Source organism: Triplophysa rosa, linkage group LG22, assembly GCF_024868665.1.
Source record: "Triplophysa rosa linkage group LG22, Trosa_1v2, whole genome shotgun sequence".
Lineage (NCBI taxonomy): Eukaryota > Metazoa > Chordata > Actinopteri > Cypriniformes > Nemacheilidae > Triplophysa > Triplophysa rosa.
This window is the reverse complement of record NC_079911.1, coordinates 3,495,314-3,518,234: the sequence shown is the minus strand read 5'-3', so window position 1 is coordinate 3,518,234 and position 22,921 is coordinate 3,495,314. Positions and strand designations below refer to the sequence as shown.

General features: G+C 39.2%; 2 protein-coding genes across 8 annotated transcripts in view; one reads left to right on the top strand and one right to left on the bottom strand.

The window, feature by feature from the left end:
* The window catches only part of pum3 (pumilio RNA-binding family member 3), a 53,458-nt gene that overhangs the window by 4,663 nt on the left and 25,874 nt on the right, over positions 1-22,921 (bottom strand). The window contains exon 10 of the mRNA XM_057321670.1: positions 22,613-22,835. Within this exon, the coding sequence (XP_057177653.1) occupies positions 22,613-22,835 (223 nt within the window). The remainder of the gene's footprint in view (positions 1-22,612; positions 22,836-22,921) is intronic.
* LOC130546550 (uncharacterized) lies at positions 2,259-10,720 on the top strand. 7 transcript variants are annotated; one of them, XM_057321881.1, is made up of 3 exons: positions 2,259-2,837; positions 2,952-3,054; positions 6,230-10,720. In XM_057321881.1, the coding sequence occupies exons 1-3, from the start codon at positions 2,402-2,404 to the stop codon at positions 6,417-6,419; spliced, it is 729 nt and encodes a 242-aa protein (XP_057177864.1). In that variant the 5' UTR covers positions 2,259-2,401; the 3' UTR covers positions 6,420-10,720. The 7 variants fall into 7 exon arrangements, with proteins under 7 accessions (XP_057177864.1, XP_057177861.1, XP_057177866.1 ...); XM_057321878.1 differs by having other exon boundaries at positions 2,259-3,054; XM_057321883.1 differs by having other exon boundaries at positions 2,259-3,054; positions 6,199-10,720.

The window sequence follows — 22,921 nt, the reverse complement described above, 5'->3', positions numbered from 1 at the left end:
TTTAGCCGTTTTACTGCCCCACTGCAGTTGCTGCGCAATGCCTGTCGGGAAATATAGTGTCATAAGTCCCTCCCAATGCATCCTCGATAAAGGGGGCGGATCAAGGACACATCCGGGGATTTTAACCGTTCTTGTCTAGATGTGAACTTTGAATTGGAACAGTACTTGGGCTGCAACTGATAACGTTTCACAAGTACAGACAAGAACGCATATTGAGTAACGGCCTCTGTGTCTGTCTGTCTGTTTGCATATTTATTATATCGAGAACCTTTTATCCAATCAACTTCACGTCTGGCGGGTGTGTTGCTGCGGACCCAAGTGTTGCATTGTGGTGCAATATGGACACGCGACACGTTCAGATTTAATAAACTTTTAATAAACTACAGAAAAGAGTGAGCTGGAAGAGGTGCGCCTCACGTTAAAAATAGTTATCTTTGTTTTTAATGGCAAATTATATTTCGTTTAGTTTCTGTATTAAGATAATTTAGAAAAATGTTTGGAGTATTTTTCATTTGTGGTTCAGGTGCTAGCATAGTTTGATTGGCTAACTGCGCTGGAGTGCGGATTTAAATGCATAACAAAGGAGACTGTTGCAGCCATTAAAATGCTTTAGTTTTGTTTTCAATGGTACATTAGATACATTTCGTTTCCTTTCTTTATTACATTAGTTTAGAATAGGGCTGAAACAATTCCTTGAGTAACTCGAGTAATTCCAATACAAAAAGTCTTTGTTTTAGTGATGCACGATATTGGATTTTTGCCGATATCCGATATTCTTATAATTTCCACCTCAATTAAGCCGATACCGATATATGCTGTCTATCCACCGGGCGTTTTTATGCAGCTAAAAGCGCCAGGCGCTGGACAGCATTTATTCAACCAAGGTGCTTTGGTCGCAATTATAAGCTGCATGGGAAAAAAATAAGCGCCAGCACTGAGCCCGTGGAAAACAGCAAGGTGGCATAGCCCGGTCACTTCAGTGACTGTGCCTTTTCACAGGGCTTGACATTAAGCATTGTCATCTGGTTGTCCTTCGGACAAGTAAACTTGTCATTCACTTGTCCGAGTACAAAAATTACTTGTCCAACGATAAAAAAATTATAATTCATTTGAATTCTCAATATAATTGTTCCGGATCTAGATTGGTAAAGTTTGCTTCTAAGCATTTTAACTAGTGTCCACTTTGGCCACCTGAATTTGGTTATAGGCCTACTCTTCATGACTGCTATAAAACAAAGGTAAGCAGTAATTATTATTAGTGTTAAGGCTGTAGGTTAACTTTTTTTGCACATAGCACTGGTGCTAGAAAGGTTTAAAGTTTGGTAGCACAGGCCAAACTGTAGGAGTATAAATCGTCTGTTGTCATCATTAAAAAAAAAAATGCAAGTGCAGTTCATCATGAATAGACAGGTAACTGACAAAAGACATTACTGTTACATACAGATGAATAAATTAGGGCCGTATCATTTTTAGATTACCTAAATTTGTTTGAATATTTCTCAGTTGTGTATTTTTCCTTTTTAACTATACAATAGTGGTATATTTGTCCACATAAATTACTGTAGTATACTATAGTAAACTGCAGTAAAATTCTTAGATACTATAGTGATTTTGAATTTGACTATAGTATACAGTGTTTATCAATTCACTACAAGGGCACTACAATTTTCAAAAACAAATACTATAGTACACCACAGTATTTTTTGTCTGAGTGTTCAATTTAACGGGACTTTTATTTTGACGGGTCTTCGGGAAGACGCTTGTTTGCAGATAACTTCACTCAAACAGTAAAACGCTCGTAAAATAAACTCTCAGAGCAACTCTGATGAAGTTCATGTGTTCATATGGTCCTCGTCACTTCCTGTTTGCTGAGAGCGCGTGGTTTGAGTCGGAGCTCTTTCAAACTTATTCTTAATACATCGTTTATTCTTGTTATATCTTAAGACTTGTGTTTTAAATTGTTATTCTCCGAGGGTAAAACATATCCTTAAATATATCCCATACCAAAAATCGTACTTAAACGCACAGATAATTTATTTTTATCGGATCACTCGCTATTAGCCTCAGGCTGTTAGCATTCCCAGCCTGCCTGCTTACTGCTTAACACACTGTTCTCGTTACTACATCACTAATGGCTAATGTTTCAGATGTGTTTGTACCTCTGAGTGCAGATGAGGAAACGATCGCACTTCAGTCGGAACTGGAGGCTGTGGAGAAGCAGATCCAGGATCTACTAGAGAAGCAGACACGGCTGCGAGAATGAAAAACGGCGCTGGAAACATCCAGAGCTGACGCTCGCAAATCCGCGGTAAGTTTTCATCGTGATTTTAATACTCCTTCCACTTCTACTCCGCGTGTTTCTCTGCACAGAGCCCAGGCTTCGAGAACACGGTCAGCCCAAATGAACTTCACTCCTGCACCGGCACATCCACGGCGAAAGGCGCGAGCTAGGACTGGAGCGATGACCCAACCGCCGCCACCGGTCTTCGAGATCCCGACCAGGAACCGCTTTGCTGCCCTCTGCGAGACGGAATGCAACGCTGTGGTCATTGGAGACTCAATCGTCCGGAACGTACGCGCTTCCTCCACTAAAGGTAAGGTGCGCACTCATTGTTTTCCTGGCGCCCGTGTTCTTGATGTCTCTGCGCAGGTACCTGCGATCCTGAAGGACGATGCTAACGTCGGAGCTGTCGTGCTGCACGCGGGGGTGAATGACGTCAGGATGAGGCAGTCGGAGATCCTGAAGAGGGACTTCAGGAGTCTGATCGAGACGGTACGCAACGCATCGCCCACGGCGAGGATCGTCGTATCAGGGCCGCTTCCTACCTACCGACGAGGTAATGAAAAGTTCAGTAGACTATTTGCTCTAAATAAATGGTTGATGTCATGGTGTATTGAACAGAAGCTGCTCTTTGTTGATCATTTTGATCTGTTCTGGGATCGCAACCTAGGCTCTTCCGCCCTGACGGCCTGCACCCCAGCAGCATCGGAGCGGTTCTTCTGTCTGACAACATCTCAAAGACGCTACGCACCGCTTGACTACGTCTCCCAGCGGTAATTCAAAACTTCAACCATAGTCTGTGTTCCTCCCACTCATCTGTTAGAAATGTTACTGCTTCCAAATGCATAGAGACTGTGTCTGTCCCCCGAATAATACTACAAAATAACAAAATAGCCAAATCTCAGAGAAAAAATGTAATCGTGATTAAACCTGAGGACAATGTAATAAACGACCAAAACAAACTCATAAAATTCGGCCTACTTAATATTAGATTACTAAATTCAAAAGCAGTTATTGTAAATGAAATGATCACAGACAACAGTTTTGATATACTTTGCCTTACCGAAACCTGGCTTAAACCAAATGATTATTACTGTCTAAATGAGTGTACACCACCAAGCTACTGTTAAATGCATGAGCCACGTCCGGTTGGTCGAGGTGGCGGTGTCGCAACAATCTTTAGAGACTTTCTTACTGTAACTCAGAGAACGGAGCATAAATTTAAATCATTTGAAGTGCTTGCGTTGAACATAATTGTTCCAATTGACAGTAAAAAAACATTGCTTTCTTGTACGTTGGCTACAGTGTATAGACCCCCTGGTCCCTACACTGATTTTCTGAAAGAGTTTACGGACTTCCTATCGGACCTATTGGTTAACGTTGATAAAGTACTAATTGTCGGAGACTTTATTATCCATGTAGATAGTGCTAACGATGCATTAGCAGTGGCGTTTACAGAGCTATTACACTCTTTTGGAGTAACACAACACATCAATGGACCCACTCATTGATTTAATCATACACTAGACTTGATTATATCTCACGGAGCCGATCTAACCAATATAGATATTATACCTCAAAGCGACGATGTCACTGATCACTATCTTATAACATGTACACTGCGCACTGCAGAAATCAGCCGTTTAACTCGTTATCGACAGGGTAGAACAATTACCTCAACTACTAAAGATAGTTTCACAAAGAGCTTGCCAGATCTGACTCCTTTAATAACCATACCAATAAATATAGAATCGCTCGATGACATGACCAGCAAATTGGGCACTATTTTCTCTAATACATTAGAAGCTGTCGCACCTATGAAGTCAAAAAAGATTAATGAGAAAAACGCAGCACCATGGTACAATAGCACCACTCGCGCCCTTAAAAGAGAAACACGTAAACTGGAGCGCAAATGGAAACAAACCCAATTAGAGGTCTTTAAAATTGCGTGGAAAGAGAGTGCAAACTGTTATAAAAAGGCACTAAAAGCAGCAAAGGCTGAGCACCTCCGTAACCTCATAGAAACTAACAAAAACAATCCAAGGTTTTTATTTAGTACAGTTGCTAAACTAACAAATAAACAGACTTCACCTGACCTGGGTATTCCGCCGCACCTTGGTAGCAATGATTTCATGAATTTTTTTACAGAGAAAATCGAAAACATACGAGACAAAATAGTAAAAACTCAACCTCCAAGTCTGTCCTATAAATTAGTACCAACCATCGCCCCAAAAGAAAGGCTACAGTGTTTTTCACCTATAAAACAGGAAGATTTAATTAAACTTATTGCAACATCTAAACCTACAACTTGCTTATTAGACCCCATACCAACTAAATTATTAAAAGAGTTATTACCCGTTGCAATTGAGCCCATTTATAACATTATCAACTCGTCAATTAATCTAGGCCATGTCCCAGGACCCTTTAAACTGGCCGTCATTAAGCCTCTTATCAAGAAACCAAACTTAGACCCCAATGAACTAGGAAACTATAGACCGATTTCAAATCTCCCTTACCTGTCTAAAATACTAGAAAAAGTAGTGTCCACTCAGTTGTGCTCTTTCTTACAAAATAATGACATACACGAAAAATTCCAGTCAGGCTTTAGACCGCATCATAGTACTGAAACTGCGCTCGTTAAAATTACAAACGACCTGCTTATAGCATCAGATAAAGGTAACATCTCACTCCTAGTCCTGCTCGACCTTAGTGCTGCGTTCGATACTGTAGACCATAAAATACTTCTAGATCGCTTACACAATTATACCGGTATTCAGGGACAGGCACTACAATGGTTCAGATCTTACTTATCAGACAGACATCAATTTGTCCATTTAAATGGGGAATCATCAAATCTAACGCAAGTAAATTATGGATTACCTCAGGGATCGGTTTTAGGACCCTTGCTATTCTCCATATACATGCTGCCCCTTGGAAACATTATTAGAAAACATGGAATTAGCTTCCACTGTTATGCAGATGATACTCAGCTATATATCTCATCAAGACCAGATGATTCCTTCCAACTATCCAAATTGGCAGAGTGCATCGACGATATAAAGCATTGGATGACTTGTAATTTCCTTCTTTTAAATTCTAATAAAACAGAAATATTACTTATCGGACCAAAGACACGTGAGCAGAATATTTCGGATTATGACCTGCAAATTGAAGGCTGCACTGTTACTCCAACAAATACAGTTAAAGACCTTGGCGTTATATTAGACAGCAACCTGTCATTTAAAAATCACATCTCAAATGTCACAAAAACAGCCTTCTTCCACCTTAGAAATGTTGCCAAATTGCGAAATATTTTATGTGTGGCTGACGCAGAGAAGCTTATTCATGCATTTGTGACCTCAAGACTTGACTACTGTAATGCACTGCTTAGTGGTTGTCCTGCAGCATCAATAAACAAACTACAGTTAGTTCAGAATGCAGCTGCCAGAGTTCTAACCAGGTCCAGAAAATACGATCACATAACCCCAATGTTATCAACCCTTCACTGGTTACCCATTAAGTATCGTATTGACTTTAAAGTTCTTTTAATTACTTATAAAGCCTTAAACGGTTTAGCCCCTACCTACATAACAGAGCTTCTACCACACTACAACCCATCACGCTCTCTAAGATCTCAAAACTCCAGACTTTTGATAACACCTAGAATAACTAAATCCACCAAAGGGGGTAGAGCTTTCTCATACGTAGCACCTAAACTCTGGAATAGCCTCCCCGATACTATTCGAGGGTCAGACACACTCTCCCAATTTAAATCTAGATTAAAGACACATCTTTTCAGCCAAGCATTCACTAATACATAGCTAATGAACAGCAGCTACGCTAATTATTCTCTTTCTGTTTCTGCCCTCGCCTCGGGATGCCCATCCCGAGGTAGGGAGAGATTCCGCCAGGCCCAGATGAACGTCATATGCCCATCCACAACTAGAGATTACGCCAGCTACATCGGAAAATCCCGTGCCATCCTCCTGCGAGAGCCTGCGGACTGACTGACCATCCAGCTCCATCCAAGGCAATTCCATCACCACCCAAGAAAAAGGCGACCATCTGGCCGGCCCAGCTCAGACAATTCCATCCCCAACCGAGAGCAAAGACGGACTACCTGTCACATAAATGCTAAATTTACAATACTTGGTATTTAATGCTAAACTTACATCACACGACAGCAGTTTGAAGTTATGGCTGCACTCAGTGACTTTGATTGGAGGTAGCTGGGTGGGTGTTGTAGGGAGTGGGGGGGCTTGTTGGTTGTGGTTCGGGGCGTTTCATTTGTTGGGACTGTGTGGGTCTGGTCTGGTTGGTCTTGTTTTGTGGTCGATGTCGGACAACAGAGGAATAAAGTTAATTATGCCATTACTACTTTTCCCTGGTTGTTCCTCTGTTGTCTGTTGTTGATCGCGGAATGAGACCGGGTTGGACCTGCACGGTTTCGGCGGGTGGGGCTTCCTGGGTCGCGGCTCGTGGGCTCTCCCTGTTCTTCGTGGACGTTGCTCGGTGGCTTTGGTCGGGGTCACTGAGTGCAGCTATGACACGTCAGAGGAGATCTGGCCCTCCCGGCTGAGCCTGGTTTCTCCCGAGGTTTTTTTTTCTCCATTATTCAGCATTGGAGTTTGGGTTCCTCGCCACAGCAGAGCAGTGCAGTATTGGCTTGCTCACCGGGAGACTGCATTTATTTATTCATTTATTTATTAGATATTTATTATAATGATCTTGCTTGGTCTATAAACACCATGCACTGTGCTGTGTTTTACCTTTCTGTTTTTTTCTTATTTGCTCCTGTAAAGCTGCTTTGGAACAATGCACATTGTGAAAAGCGCTATATAAATAAAATTGAATTGAATTGAATTGAATTCATATCCTCATACAGTGCAGACGCAGATAAAATAGTCGACCATCACTTGTGTTGCATGTTAAACTGTGCACGTAATTCACTCAGACACGCAGAACAGCCAGATGACATTTAAATAACAGGATTCAGCTCCGCATGTAGTTACATGGACTCAGTGCGATGCGCCATTGATTATTGTCACACACAACAAGCACCACCACGACAAACGCACTACACACAAACACACAGCTCTGTCTAATGCACGTATTCTTATTATTCTACATATACTGTATGTCGCACTGTTGTTATTTTTTTTCAAGTTACTTGTCCAGTCGGGCAAGTAATGTTATCTCTCACTTGCCCATACAAAACATTCACTTGTCGCGGACAAGCGTTAATGTCGAGCCCTGAACTTTTCACATTTTAAAATTATGATAAACGAAATAATTTTAAAACATTTGGTAAATGAATTTTGTGAATATTAATTAAAGAAGCAACAAGAGCATAGGTGTCTTTGAAATGGAGACTACAAAACGGCAGTGTGCAGAGACGAAAGTCACATATTATGCACGCTTGAGCTCAAGTTCAAAGTCTACTCCCGATGGACGATGGGCAGAATTCAACTTTATTTTTGCTCTGTGTTTTAGTTAAAAACGTTAATCAATAAATAGGCAGTGCGCGGCTGACGAGCGCAGAGATGGATTTTTTGCGCACTCAGTTAATGTAAGAATGTGCTGCTTTTACAAGCATGATTTAATTACAGTTTCCTATCGGCGAGGCATAGCGGCGTTATTTTCTTTATCGGGCCGATGCCCATAGCTCATTTATAAGCCATTATCTGCCGATAATATCAGCGTGCCGATAATATTGTGCATCCCTACTTTGTTTAATCCATTTAACTACAGTACACAGAGCACTGCATTTCCCCACGGACCATTATTACTACCGCACAGCCCGCTAAACTCTATACATGTTACAGGTCTCTCAAGTCTCACGCATTCACCATGAGACACACGCATTTCATTGTTCACACGCTCACACGTATTTCTCATACTGATAAATAAGTGACAGCTTATTGAAATGGTGAACTGCTATTTTACTTTACTTATTTTGCGAATGAAACTTGTTTTCCGGCTGCATTGAGTCCATAAAACTAGATGCGGACTAGTGGATGCCAAATCCTGTAATTTACACATGCCATCTGGCTGTTCTGCATGTCTGAGTGAATGAACTGCACAGTTTAACGTGCTACACATGTGATGCTCATGAATTTGTCTGTGTCTGCGCTTTATGAGGACATGAACTTCATCTCCAGAGTTGCTCTGAGAGTTTATTTCACAAAGATTTTATTGTTTGAGTGAAGAAACAGACATACTAAAAAATAATCGTCTTCCGACAACCTGCCAAAATAAAAGTCTGGTTAACTCAGTATTTTATGTGGACTAAATATAATATAATAGATAAACTAAATGCATCATGCATAAGCTGAAGTTAGTTGTTTACCTTTGAAATTCTTTTTATTTTTATTAATGTTTCTTACAGTATTTATACATTTGTATTATATTGCATTTTGAATGTAAGGGCAATGTAATGTATTAAATTGGTTAACTTTTCACAGATATTAATATATGCAATTTTAGCAATAACATTTTTTTTTTTTCTAAAAAGGAAAGAAATTAGTTGTTCATTTTAAGAGACCTGTCTTATTTTCTCTTGTATATTTAGAGTTGCTCTTTAATAAAGAAAAAGTACTTATTATCCGAATACCCGATTAATCGACGGAAAATCTGTAGAATAATCGATTACTAAAATAATCGATAGCTGCAGCCCTAGTTTAGAAAAATATTTTTCTTGAGTATGAGTATTTCTTGTTTGTTGCTCAGGCACAGAACGCAGTTTGATTACCAATTTATTTAAATGCATGACGGGCATGCGCCTGTTTAAATTCCTCATTCAGCTTCAGTTGTTACCATAAGAAAAAAACTTTGAATACGTGCGACATAGTGACATGCAACCTGTGTCCCTACCGGGTCCCAAATTGCTCCAAATATTAGGTTTGTTGGACATCAGAACAGCGCAAAGCATCTTATTGCTGTCATGTTGTTTTGATAACATAAGCAGATCTGCGCAATGCGCACAAAGTTGAACACATAATAAACCACAAACTAGCATTTTTATAGGCGTACTACTTACAGAACTCATGTGATTTTTCAAACTTGATGTGCTGTTGTGGTAGGCCTGTTTCAAATTGCATATTTGACACATTTCCTTTGTCTTGTCCTCACTTAATTTGAAGTGTTCCCACACACCTGAGGTCTTCAGCATTTTTGTCTTCTCTTTCCGATTAACTTAATCATGATGTTCACTCATGGGCAATTCATATTCAAGTGCGAATGAGAACCGTTTTGCAGGGATGGCAGGTGTTAGAAAAAAAAGAATTGGACTTCACAGGGTATTCTGCCATTTTACGTGAGATTCCAATCCGAAGGGAGCGAACATGTTCAGTTCGAAGGGCACTTCGAACGGCGTAGGGAATAAGGGAACATCGACTCCTCACTTTGCCAGAAGTGGAAAGAGTATAATCACCCAACTGCCATTCTGCACAGCGTCACGAGTCATAAAAGCAATGGACGAGTTCACGTGTGCGTGTCGTATATTGTGAAAGTATTTAATTATTTTAAATATGAAATACTATGGTTTGCTTCATGTTGTTTAGCAGTTAAATCTCGTTTTGAAGCATTGTTATTATACCATCACACTCCAGATGAATGCATTTACATTTGTATTTGTTTTATTTTGCAATTAAAATAGAGTTTACATATGCGCGAGTATTGCTGTTATTATACAAACTGATGTAAAGCGGTGAGAAGCAGCCGTTCTCTTTGTCATTATTTTGCATTATTTTTTAAGTTACCTCAGGAATGTTTACCACATGGGAAGTTTACCACATTCAAAGAAATACAAACTTAAACAATACGTTACGAATATATTGATTAGTCACATTATGTAATTTTATTTATTTTTAATTTAAAAATAAAGTACGTTTCAATATTTATTTTGTTATATAATCTGCGCAACCCTGCCGTTGCCTTTCCTTGATGACGTTGCAGGGCATTCCAAATGAGCAATTATTGTCAGCGAAGTCCACTTCAACGGATATCCCGTGCTCAGGGAGTACGAAGCAGTGAACACTAGGGATGGGCGATATTATATCGTTTGCGATATACCGGTAGAAATTCCCCACACGATAGGAATGAGTCTTCCCGCGATATAAACGATAAATTCTAGTTGATGACGTCATCCCCTCTCTTTGTAGATATCTTTGTGAGACCCATTCACAGCTCACATGTGAAGTGAAAACGGGTATAGCGGAGGGCGGACGTGAAGATGAGAAAGAGTTTGCACTAAAGCTCTAAATCTCGTTTAGGTTGGCACTGTAGATGCGTCCGAGTTAATGTTTAGTTTCACTTTCGTTTTATTTAATTCGTTTGTTAAGTATTCGTTGATAGTCATAATGCGTTACACCACAACATTTCGTTTGGCTAAAAGTATTTATTTAAACATTCGTTAGATGTTATGTGCGCGTGCGCAAATAGTTTAGTATGATTTCTTACTAAAGCTCAATAAACACATCATGTCATACCTAAAACTGTATATATTCTATTGTTGGGTGGAAACAATCGATCGCATCACGCTGTCAATCACTCTCTCTTGAACTGTGTGAACCTTCTCTTCTCACAGCAACATACACTGAATCTGTCTATGACTCGCGCTACAGAAAGAGAACAGAAAAATGCGGTTAAAAGAAATCTAATTAAATAATCCATGCTTTTATACGCTCATAAACGTATTTAAAATAACGTAATACAAACTCGCATGTGTACGTATGTAAACAGGCAGCAGTGCTGTGCGCGCTGTGTCGCTATGAAAGCACATGTGGGCGCGAGCTGCGCACGGGACGCTCCGTTCATCCTGTATATAACAGGCNAATGTGTTATTTGTATACATTAATGACCGAAAAAAGCAAATGTTGTACCCTGCCCTAATCTGAGCTGCTCTTGGTAGATTGTGCTGGTCATTATGGAAATGAGATATTGCTCCTGTGTTTTTAATATCAGTTATCCCCACTGAAATTTTCACTCGCTTTTTTTTTAAATTGCACTCTCATATTTGTCTTGACTTTATAAAATGTGTCCTGAAAGGGATACTTCGCCCAAAAACTAGGATTCTGTCATTTACTCATCTTCGAGTTGGTTTTTCCTACTATGTGAGTCAATGGGGGGCTAAATCTGTCTGGTTATATATCTTTCTCTGTGTTCATCAGAACAAAGCCATTTATACAGATTTGGAACAACTGGAAGGTGAGTAAATGATAGGGATGGGGATATGGCCCTAAAACTTATCACGATAATTCCTGGTATTTCTTGCGATAACGATAAAAATGACGATATATCCATAAGCATCCACCGCTGTTTTTTGCGTCAAGTGATAGTAGCTGCATGTAGTCTAGACCCTCAGAAAAACAAATATTATCAAAAAGTAAAACTTACCCCAAATCAAACAGCTCCTAAAATATACCTACAGTATTTTTGTAAATATAAAATATAATAGTGGATTCGACTTCAAAAGGTTGTAGTAAAGAAAAGTTAAATGAACTAAAGCTCAATAAACACATCATGTCATACCTAAAACTGTATATATTCTATTGTTGGGTGGAAACATCGATCGCATCACGCTGTCAATCACTCTCTCTTGAACTGTGTGAACCTTCTCTTCTCACAGCAACATACACTGAATCTGTCTATGACTCGCGCTACAGAAAGAGAACAGAAAAATGCGGGTAAAAGAAATCTAATTAAATAATCCATGCTTTTATACGCTCATAAACGTATTTAAAATAACGTAATACAAACTCGCATTTGTACTGTATGTAAACAGGCAGCAGTGCGTGTGCCGCTGTGTCCTATGAAAGCACATGTGGGGCGAGCTGCGCACGGACGCTCCGTTCATCCTGTATATAACAGGCAAGAAATCATACTAAACTATTTGCGCACGCGCGCATAACATCTAACGAATGTTTAAATAAATACTTTTAGCCAAACGAAATGTTGTGGTGTAACGCATTATGACTATCAACGAATACTTAACAAACGAATTAAATAAAACGAAAGTGAAACTAAACATTAACTCGGACGCATCTACAGTGCCAACCTAAACGAGATTTAGAGCTTTAGTGCAAACTCTTTCTCATCTTCACGTCCGCCCTCCGCTATACCCGTTTTCACTTCACATGTGAGCTGTGAATGGGTCTCACAAAGATATCTACAAAGAGAGGGGATGACGTCATCAACTAGAATTTATCGTTTATATCGCGGGAAGACTCATTCCTATCGTGTGGGGAATTTCTACCGGTATATCGCAAACGATATAATATCGCCCATCCCTAGTGTTCACTGCTTCGTACTCCCTGAGCACGGGATATCCGTTGAAGTGGACTTCGCTGACAATAATTGCTCATTTGGAATGCCCTGCAACGTCATCAAGGAAAGGCAACGGCAGGGTTGCGCAGATTATATAACAAAATAAATATTGAAACGTACTTTATTTTTAAATTAAAAATAAATAAAATTACATAATGTGACTAATCAATATATTCGTAACGTATTGTTTAAGTTTGTATTTCTTTGAATGTGGTAAACTTCCCATGTGGTAAACATTCCTGAGGTAACTTAAAAAATAATGCAAAATAATGACAAAGAGAACGGCTGCTTCTCACCGCTTTACATCAGTTTGTATAATAACAGCAATACTCGCGCATATGTAAACTCTATTTTAATTGCAAAATAAAACAAATACAAATGTAAATGCATTCATCTGGAGTGTGATGGTATAATAACAATGCTTCAAAACGAGATTTAACTGCTAAACAACATGAAGCAAACCATAGTATTTCATATTTAAAATAATTAAATACTTTCACAATATACGACACGCACACGTGAACTCGTCCATTGCTTTTATGACTCGTGACGCTGTGCAGAATGGCAGTTGGGTGATTATACTCTTTCCACTTCTGGCAAAGTGAGGAGTCGATGTTCCCTTATTCCCTACGCCGTTCGAAGTGCCCTTCGAACTGAACATGTTCGCTCCCTTCGGATTGGAATCTCACGTAAAATGGCAGAATACCCTGTGAAGTCCAATTCTTTTTTTTCTAACACCTGCCATCCCTGCAAAACGGTTCTCATTCGCACTTGAATATGAATTGCCCATGAGTGAACATCATGATTAAGTTAATCGGAAAGAGAAGACAAAAATGCTGAAGACCTCAGGTGTGTGGGAACACTTCAAATTAAGTGAGGACAAGACAAAGGAAATGTGTCAAATATGCAATTTGAAACAGGCCTACCACAACAGCACATCAAGTTTGAAAAATCACATGAGTTCTGTAAGTAGTACGCCTATAAAAATGCTAGTTTGTGGTTTATTATGTGTTCAACTTTGTGCGCATTGCGCAGATCTGCTTATGTTATCAAAACAACATGACAGCAATAAGATGCTTTGCGCTGTTCTGATGTCCAACAAACCTAATATTTGGAGCAATTTGGGACCCGGTAGGGACACAGGTTGCATGTCACTATGTCGCACGTATTCAAAGTTTTTTTCTTATGGTAACAACTGAAGCTGAATGAGGAATTTAAACAGGCGCATGCCCGTCATGCATTTAAATAAATTGGTAATCAAACTGCGTTCTGTGCCTGAGCAACAAACAAGAAATACTCATACTCAAGAAAAATATTTTTCTAAACTAGGGCTGCAGCTATCGATTATTTTAGTAATCGATTATTCTACAGATTTTCCGTCGATTAATCGGGTATTCGGATAATAAGTACTTTTTCTTTATTAAAGAGCAACTCTAAATATACAAGAGAAAATAAGACAGGTCTCTTAAAATGAACAACTAATTTCTTTCCTTTTTAGAAAAAAAAAAAATGTTATTGCTAAATATACACTCACCTAAAGGATTATTAGGAACACCTGTTCAATTTCTCATTAATGCAATTATCTAATCAACCAATCACATGGCAGTTGCTTCAATGCATTTAGGGGTGTGGTCCTGGTCAAGACAATCTCCTGAACTCCAAACTGAATGTCAGAATGGGAAAGAAAGGTGATTTAAGCAATTTTGAGCGTGGCATGGTTGTTGGTGCCAGACGGGCCGGTCTGAGTATTTCACAATCTGCTCAGTTACTGGGATTTTCACGCACAACCATTTCTAGGGTTTACAAAGAATGGTGTGAAAAGGGAAAAACATCCAGTATGCGGCAGTCCTGTGGGCGAAAATGCCTTGTTGATGCTAGAGGTCAGAGGAGAATGGGCCGACTGATTCAAGCTGATAGAAGAGCAACTTTGACTGAAATAACCACTCGTTACAACCGAGGTATGCAGCAAAGCATTTGTGAAGCCACAACACGCACAACCTTGAGGCAGATGGGCTACAACAGCAGAAGACCCCACCGGGTACCACTCATCTCCACTACAAATAGGAAAAAGAGGCTACAATTTGCACGAGCTCACCAAAATTGGACAGTTGAAGACTGGAAAAATGTTGCCTGGTCTGATGAGTCTCGATTTCTGTTGAGACATTCAAATGGTAGAGTCAGAATTTGGCGTAAACAGAATGAGAACATGGATCCATCATGCCTTGTTACCACTGTGCAGGCTGGTGGTGGTGGTGTAATGGTGTGGGGGATGTTTTCTTGGCACACTTTAGGCCCCTTAGTGCCAATTGGGCATCGTTTAAATGCCACGGCCTACCTGAGCATTGTTTCTGACCATGTCCATCCCTTTATGACCACCATGTACCCATCCTCTAATGGCTACTTCCAGCAGGATAATGCACCATGTCACAAAGCTCGAATCATTTCAAATTGGTTTCTTGAACATGACAATGAGTTCACTGTACTAGAATGGCCCCCACAGTCACCAGATCTCAACCCGATAGAACATCTTTGGGATGTGGTGGAACGGGAGCTTCGTGCCCTGGATGTGCATCCCACAAATCTCCATCAACTGCAAGATGCTATCCTATCAATATGGGCCAACATTTCTAAAGAATGCTTTCAGCACCTTGTTGAATCAATGCCACGTAGAATTAAGGCAGTTCTGAAGGCGAAAGGGGGTCAAACACCGTATTAGTATGGTGTTCCTAATAATCCTTTAGGTGAGTGTATATGTAATTATCATACTGAAATAAACAGGTCATATATATTCTTCTGATGTAATTAAATCTAATTCAGGCTAAAAAAAACTATCGAGGAAGAGGCAAACATTTAGACTTAAAGGGGTCATATGGCGGAAGTACGTGTTTTTCTGTGTTTTTGGTGTTATAAGTTGCCCATGCATGTATTAGACATGTAAAATTGCACAAATGAAAGTGTGGGAACAAAAGATGCATTCTATCTAAAAGCGAATGCTCAACCAGACTTGCCTGAAACGCCTCGTGTAACCACACCCCGGCGAATATACGTAACTTCGTAACATGATTTGACTAAGATCGCCCAAATCTACACGTAGTTAAGGTGGGCATAATTGTAAATCTCATTGTATTGTCTGTCAATACTATTGCTTTGGAACCTGATGTTCCGAATATGGTAAGATGCGTTACATTTCCGTGAAATGCTTGCAGTATTTGACCAATCACTACGCACTGGTGAACTGGCCAATCATAGCACACCTCGCTTTTCAGAGCGATGAGCTTTGTAAAAAATCAGAGAGGCGGGGCAAAGAGGAGATTCAAACATGCATGGTATGTGGAAAATACAACGTTTTTTAAACTTTAAATGGTGTATACACATTGCGTTACATCTAAAACAAACAATAATATTCGTTCCAGCCGTGCAATATGACTCCTTTAACACTACAGTGTGTATTCGATTCAACAGGACTTTTATTTTGATGGATTTTCTGGGAAGGCTCAAGTTTTGTGTGTTTGCCAATAGCTTCACTCAAACAGTAAAACCCTCGTAAAATAACTTCAGGTGCGCAGAGCGCCCCGCCAAAAACGCAGGCACCCAGCACGCATAAGCAGCGCGCAAAACAATTCAAAAGAGGCGTGTCTAACAGCAAAAGGCGCGTTCTGTCTGATCAGCCCCTTACACAGCATTTGTCGTTTTGTCTTGCTGTCTCCTATGGCATTCGTCACCAGAACTTACGACACACGCCTGTGTCATTTGCCTGACACCTACCCTCTCTTGCATGTGCGGCCAATGGAACAAAGTTAGACATTATCTTTAATAAACAAAATCATTGGTCGCTTCAGAAGGCCTTTATTAACCCCATAGAGCAGTGTCGAGCAGTTTTTTGATCGATGGATGCATTTTATGAAGCTTCAAATTCTCATCTAGGGCTGCAGCTATCGATTATTTTAGTAATCGAGTATTCTACTGATTTTCCATCGATTAATCGGGTATTCGGATAATAAGTACTTTTTCTTTATTAAAGGGCAACTCTAAATATACAAGAGAAAATAAGACAAGTCTCTTAATATAAACAACTAATTTGTTTCCTTTTTAGAAAAATTTACATATTTATTGCTGAAATTGCATAACTAAACCCATTTAGTACATTCTATTGCCATATTAAATTCAAAATGCAATATAGGCCTAATACAAATGTATAAATAAGAAACATCAATAAAAATGGAAAGAATAATTTCAAAGGTAAACAACTAACTACAGCTCATGCATGATGGATTTAGTTGATCTAAATTAGTTTTAGTTTCTTTTTTTTAATATTAAATAGTAATATATTTGTCCACATAAAAATACCGAAATAACCAGACTTTTATTTTGGCAGGTCGTCGGAAGACGCTTATTTTTTAGTGTGTTAGCTTCACTCAGTAAAATGTTCTTAAATAAATTCTCAGAGCAACTCTGGAGATGAAGTTCATGTGTTCATGTCCTCATAAAGCGCAGACAAATTCATGAGCATCACACGAGTAGCACGTTAAACTGTGCAGTTCATTCACTCAGACACGCAGAACAGCAATATGGCATGTGTAAATAACAGGATTTGGCATCCACTAGTCCGAATCTAGTTTTATGGACTCAATGCAGCCGGAAAACAAGTTTCACTTGCAAAATAGACTAAAACTAAGTAAAATAGCAGTTCACCATTTCAATAAGCTATCACTTATTAATCAGCATGAGAAACACGTGTGAGCTTGTGAACATGCGTGTGTCTCACGGTGAATGAGTGAGAATTGAGAGCCCTGTAACATGAATAGAGTTTAGCGGGCTGTGCGTTAGTAATAACAGTCCGTGGAGAAACGCAGTGCTCCGTGTGTACTGTAGTTAAATGGATTAAACGAGGCGATTTTTTTGTATTCGAATTACTTGAGGAATCGTTTCAGCCCTATTCTCATCCTCGATTCACTCCCATTATTAAGCATGGACGAGCCAAGATAAATGGTATTATAACTCCGACTGTATTCACCTGAAAGAAGGTCATATATACATCTAGGATGCCTTGAGGGTGAATAAAACATGGTGTAATTTAGTTTTGCCTCTGAACTATCCCTTTAAGTCAGTGGTCACCAACCCTGCTCCTGGAGATCAACCGTCCGGAAGATTTCAGCTCTAACCCCAATCAAACACACCTGAACTATCTAATCAAGGTGTTCAGGTTTGCTTGATAATTACAGACAGGTGTGCTGAAGCAGGGTTGGAGAGCTGCAGTTTGCAGGACGGTCGATCTCCAGGAACAGGGTTGGTGACCACTGCTTTAAGTGAATGGTATTGTTAAAACATTTTTTATCAGTTGTGTGTGATTTTCAGGAAAAATGTGTCTGTTAACTCACACAAGTTGTTCCAAACCTGTATACATTTCTTTGTTCTGCTCCACACAAAGGAAGATATTTGTTAGAATGTCAGTAACCAAACAGATCTCATCCCCCATTTACTGCCATACTAGGGAAAATAAATACAATCTGAGTCAATCGGGGATGAGATCTGTTTGGTTGCTGACATTCTTCCAAATATCTTACTTTGTGTTTAGCAGAACAAAGAAACGTATACAGTGGCAAAAAAAGTATGTGAACCTTTTGGAATTTCATGGTTTTCTGAATAAATTTGTCATAAAATGTGATCTGATCTTCATCTAAGTCAAGGGTATTGACAAATAAAATGTGTCTAAAACAATAACACAACATTTTTTTTATCTTTCATGTCTGTATTGAGAACAACCAAAAAAAACCTTGTAGTGCTTGTGGAAAAAATATGTGAACCCTTGAGTTAATGACCTCAAAAAAGCTAATTGGAGTCAGGTTTTAGCACACCTGGAGTCTACAGCTTACAGCTACTTTGACTGATAAAAACCCCTCAAACTTTTGGAGTTTGCGCTGCACAAGAAGAACACGCTTATGTGAGCCATGCCTCGCCAAAAAGAGCTTTCAGAGGATCTACGATCAAGAATTGTTGATTTACATAAAGCTGGCAAGGGTTATAAAGTTATTTCAAAGACTTTAGAAGTTCACCAGTCTACAGTTAGGCAAACAATCTACAAATGGAGACACTTTGGAACTGTTGCTACTCTACCAAGAAGTGGGCGCCCAGTCAAAATGAAACCAAGAGCACAACGAAGACTGACCATTGAGGTAAATAAACAACCCCGAATGACAGCAAAAGATTTGAAGGCATCATTGGAACTTGCTACATCTCCGTTCATGAGTCTACAATACATAAAACACTGAACAAGCAGGGTATCCACGGCAGGACACCACGAAGGAAGCCACTGCTTACTAAAAAGAACATTGCTGCACGCCTGAAGTTTGCAAAAGAGCACATTGACACTCCACAGCGGTACTGGCAAAATGTTTTGTGGACTGATGAAGCTATGATTGAACTATTTGGAAAAAAACACACAGCACTACATACGGCGTAGAAAGGGCACGGCATATCATCATGAAAACATCATCCCAACTGTAAAGTATGGTGGAGGAAACATCATGATTTGGGCCTGCTTTGCTGCATCAGGGCCTGGCCAGCTTGGAATCATTGAGGGGAAGATGAATTCCCAAGTATATCAGACAATTCTTCAGGATAATGTGAGAATGTCTACGTCAGCTGAAACTGTGTAGAAGGTGGGTGATGCAACAGGACAACGACCCAAAACACCGGACCAAGTCCACAACAGAATGGCTTCAGAAAAACAAAATCCGCCTTTTGGAGTGGCCAAGTCAGAGCCCAGACCTCAACCCAATAGAGATGCTATGGATTGACTTGAAGAGGGTCATACACATGAGACATACACATGGATTAAAGTGAAAAAATGTCTTCTGACTGAATTTCTTATAAGGCCAAGTCATATTCCTTTAACCGACACTTTATTTAAATAGTCAAGACCAATATAGTGTTTTAAGGGGAGATGTTTTAAATCGCTTTCATATTGCCAGTTTGCCTATTTTAAAAGCTATTTTAATCTATGAAAACATTATACTACACATTGACAAATAATCAACCATCTACATAACTTCAGGGCATGTTTTTCAGGGCTTGACATTAAGCGTTGTCATGTGGTTGTCCTTCGGACAAGTACATTTGTCATTCACTTGTCCGAGTACAAAAATTAGCCTACTTGTACGAACATAAAAAAAACTTCATATGAAGTGTCAGTATAATTGTTTCGGATTCTGAGTGCTCAAGTTTGCTTCTAAGCGTTTTACCTAGTGTCTGAAGTTGGTTATACTCTCCGTGATTGCTATAGAACAAAGGCAAGCAGTAAATATTATTAGTGGCAGGGCTGTACGTTAACTTTTACATAGCACTGGTGTTACAGAGGTTTTGTAGCACAGGCCAAACAGTCATAGCTAGTGTTGCAGTCGAGACACCTAAACCGAGACCAAGACAAGACCAAGACCAGAGGGTGTCGAGACCAAAACATGACCAAGATGTTGAATGGCCGAGACCAAGACAAGGCCAAGGCAGGCCGAGTCAAGACAAAGACTAGTACTCTCTAAAATTCTAAAAGATCCACATTAAAAAGTCATAATTACAGAATCATGCGTTCTAAGCATTCTTATCTATTATTCAGTAGCAAAATATCACGTTTTCAGATCATGTCAGACTTTATAATATAAATAAACAAGATCTAATACAAGTACCTTTTTTGCAATTACATCTTGGATATTGTGGTCCTTTGTATTCATTTTGTTGACAGATTTCTTTTAGGACATTCCCCCATTCATCTGGCACAACAGTCATGGCTTAACTTAAGCCAGGACTATGCTTTAGTTAAATTAGGATATTTTAGTCACTTTTAATAAAATGCCTTGGATAAAAATACTGCTGGTGTGCATCTTGAGACAAAACAATGGCAACGACATATTTTAAGATATGTCAGGGATATTTATTTCCAGTTAAGACAGCTCAAACTTTTATTTTAGTCTGGGACTATAGTCTTAAGCCTTGTGTGTGAAACCGGGCATTAAAGTTTTACATCCAATCACATTAATAATGTTAACACTTAAATCAGACAATGCACCATCATTTTATTGTAATTCCCACAGTTGCGGTCTTGAAAAAAAAAACAGAGACCACTAAATCTGAGACCAAGACAAGACCGAGACCAAAGACTGTTGAGACCGAGACAAGACCATCACAAAATGGTTGAGACCGGACTCGAGAGACCAAGACCGGTCTCGAGTACTACAACACTAGTCGTAGCATAAGTATAAAACGCCTGTTGTCATCATTAAAAAACGTGCAAATGCAGTTCATCACATGAATAGACAGGTAACTGACAAATGACATTAATGTTACATATGGATAAATTAAGGCCATATAATCTTTTTGTTTACCTAAATTTGATTTAATATTTCTAAGTAACGTTACTGTGTTTTTAATTTTTTATTATACAATAGTGGTATATTTGTCCACATTAATTACTGTAGTATATTACAGTATTTACTATAGTAAACTGCAGTAAAATTCCTAGATACCAGTGTTTTTTTAACTTTATTATAGTATACTATGCATTTACTCTAGTTTATCAATTTACTACAAGGGTACTACAATTTTCCATAGCACATACTATAGTACACTACAGTATTTTTTCGTCTGAGAGTTCAGTTCAACGGGACTTTTATTTTGATGACTTGTCGGAAAGACGGCGCCCGAGTTAATATGTTTTTGACGATAGCTTCACTCAAACAGTACAATGCTGGTAAAATAAACTCTTAGCAACTCTGGAGATGAAGTTCATGTGTTCATATCCTCATATAGTGCAGACGAAGACAAATCCTAGACCAACACTTGTGTAGTGTGTTAAATTGTGCACTTCATTCCCTCAGACACACAGCCAGATGACATAATTAAATAACAGGATTCATTGTCGGCGAGCGATGCGCTATTGATTAATGTCACACACAAACAAGCACAACGACAAACGAACTTCACACAAGCACGTAGCTCTGTCTAATGCACATATTCTTATTATTCTATGTCGCAGTGTTATTTTTTTCAAGTTACTTGTCCGGTCGGGCAAGTAAAATTCTCTCTCAAGCCTGGTTGTGATAGGTAGCAGGATTGAGTCGGTCTCTGGCTCAGTGCCAGTCAAAGCGTTGAATGTTCTAATCACACCGGTGTGATCGTACGCGTCAAAGGGTTAAAATCATGAAAAGTGAATTTATGACATTAACGACAGGCGGGAACCCTGCAATTAACGGAAATCCGTCGTAGCGAAGGAGAACTTTAATCCATGCGTACAAAGAATATAACAGAGGTAAAGCAGTTCTGCCATGATGAATGGGCTAAAATTCCTCCTCAACGATGTGCAGGTCTGATCCACAGCTACAGGAAGTGCCTGGTTGAGGTTATTGCTACCAAGGGGGGTCAACCAGTTATTAATTCTAAGGGTTCACTTACTTTTTCCACTGCCATTTTGAATGTTGAATGAGTGTGTTCAATAAAGACATGAAAGATCAGAATTTTTTTCCGTTATTATTTTTAGACACATTATGTTTGTCAATACCCTTGACTTAGATGAAGATCAGATCACATTTTATGACAAATTTATTCGGAAAACAATGAAATTCCAAAAGGTTCACATACTTTTTCTTGCCATTATACAGGTTTGGAACAAACTGAGGGTGAGTAAATGATGATAGATTTTTTTATTTTTGGGTGAACTATCCCTTTAAGAACAAAAATATGAGATAATTATTTACAAAACCTCAAAGAAATGCAAATACTTTGTTTCTAAACACTTTAAATACTGAGAACTTCTAAAAAAAAATGTCAAGGAAATTAATTCATTTTAAGATACAAGATTTTTAAGGCTACGGCTAAAATAAAATTAGCCGTAGAAAATTGTTTTTTGTAGATGAAAATTGTTTTTTCATCTAGATGAAAAAACAAATCCCAAATCGCATAGCCCTAATCCAAACAGTTATGCTCCCTCGGCCTGGCTGTGATCAGTGGGTTAATTACCTGGCCATTTTCTCCATCTGGTACAAAGGGCTCAGCTGCCAGGGCTGCCACGGCCTCCATTGCAGGCCTGAGGTTACCAACTGCGGACCCCAAGATGTCACTGACAGCGACGCTACTTGCTTTATCCATGACCATAGACTGTGTGTTCTTGCACAGATACGTCAGCAGAGGAGAAGAAATGGTTTCCAACAGCTCCCTCCTTCTGATTCCTACATCCTTTTTACTGCAAGACAGAAAAACAATTATTTAGCACTCCAACACAAACTATTCAAATGCCGCTGTGTCAATTACACACTCACAGAAACATAC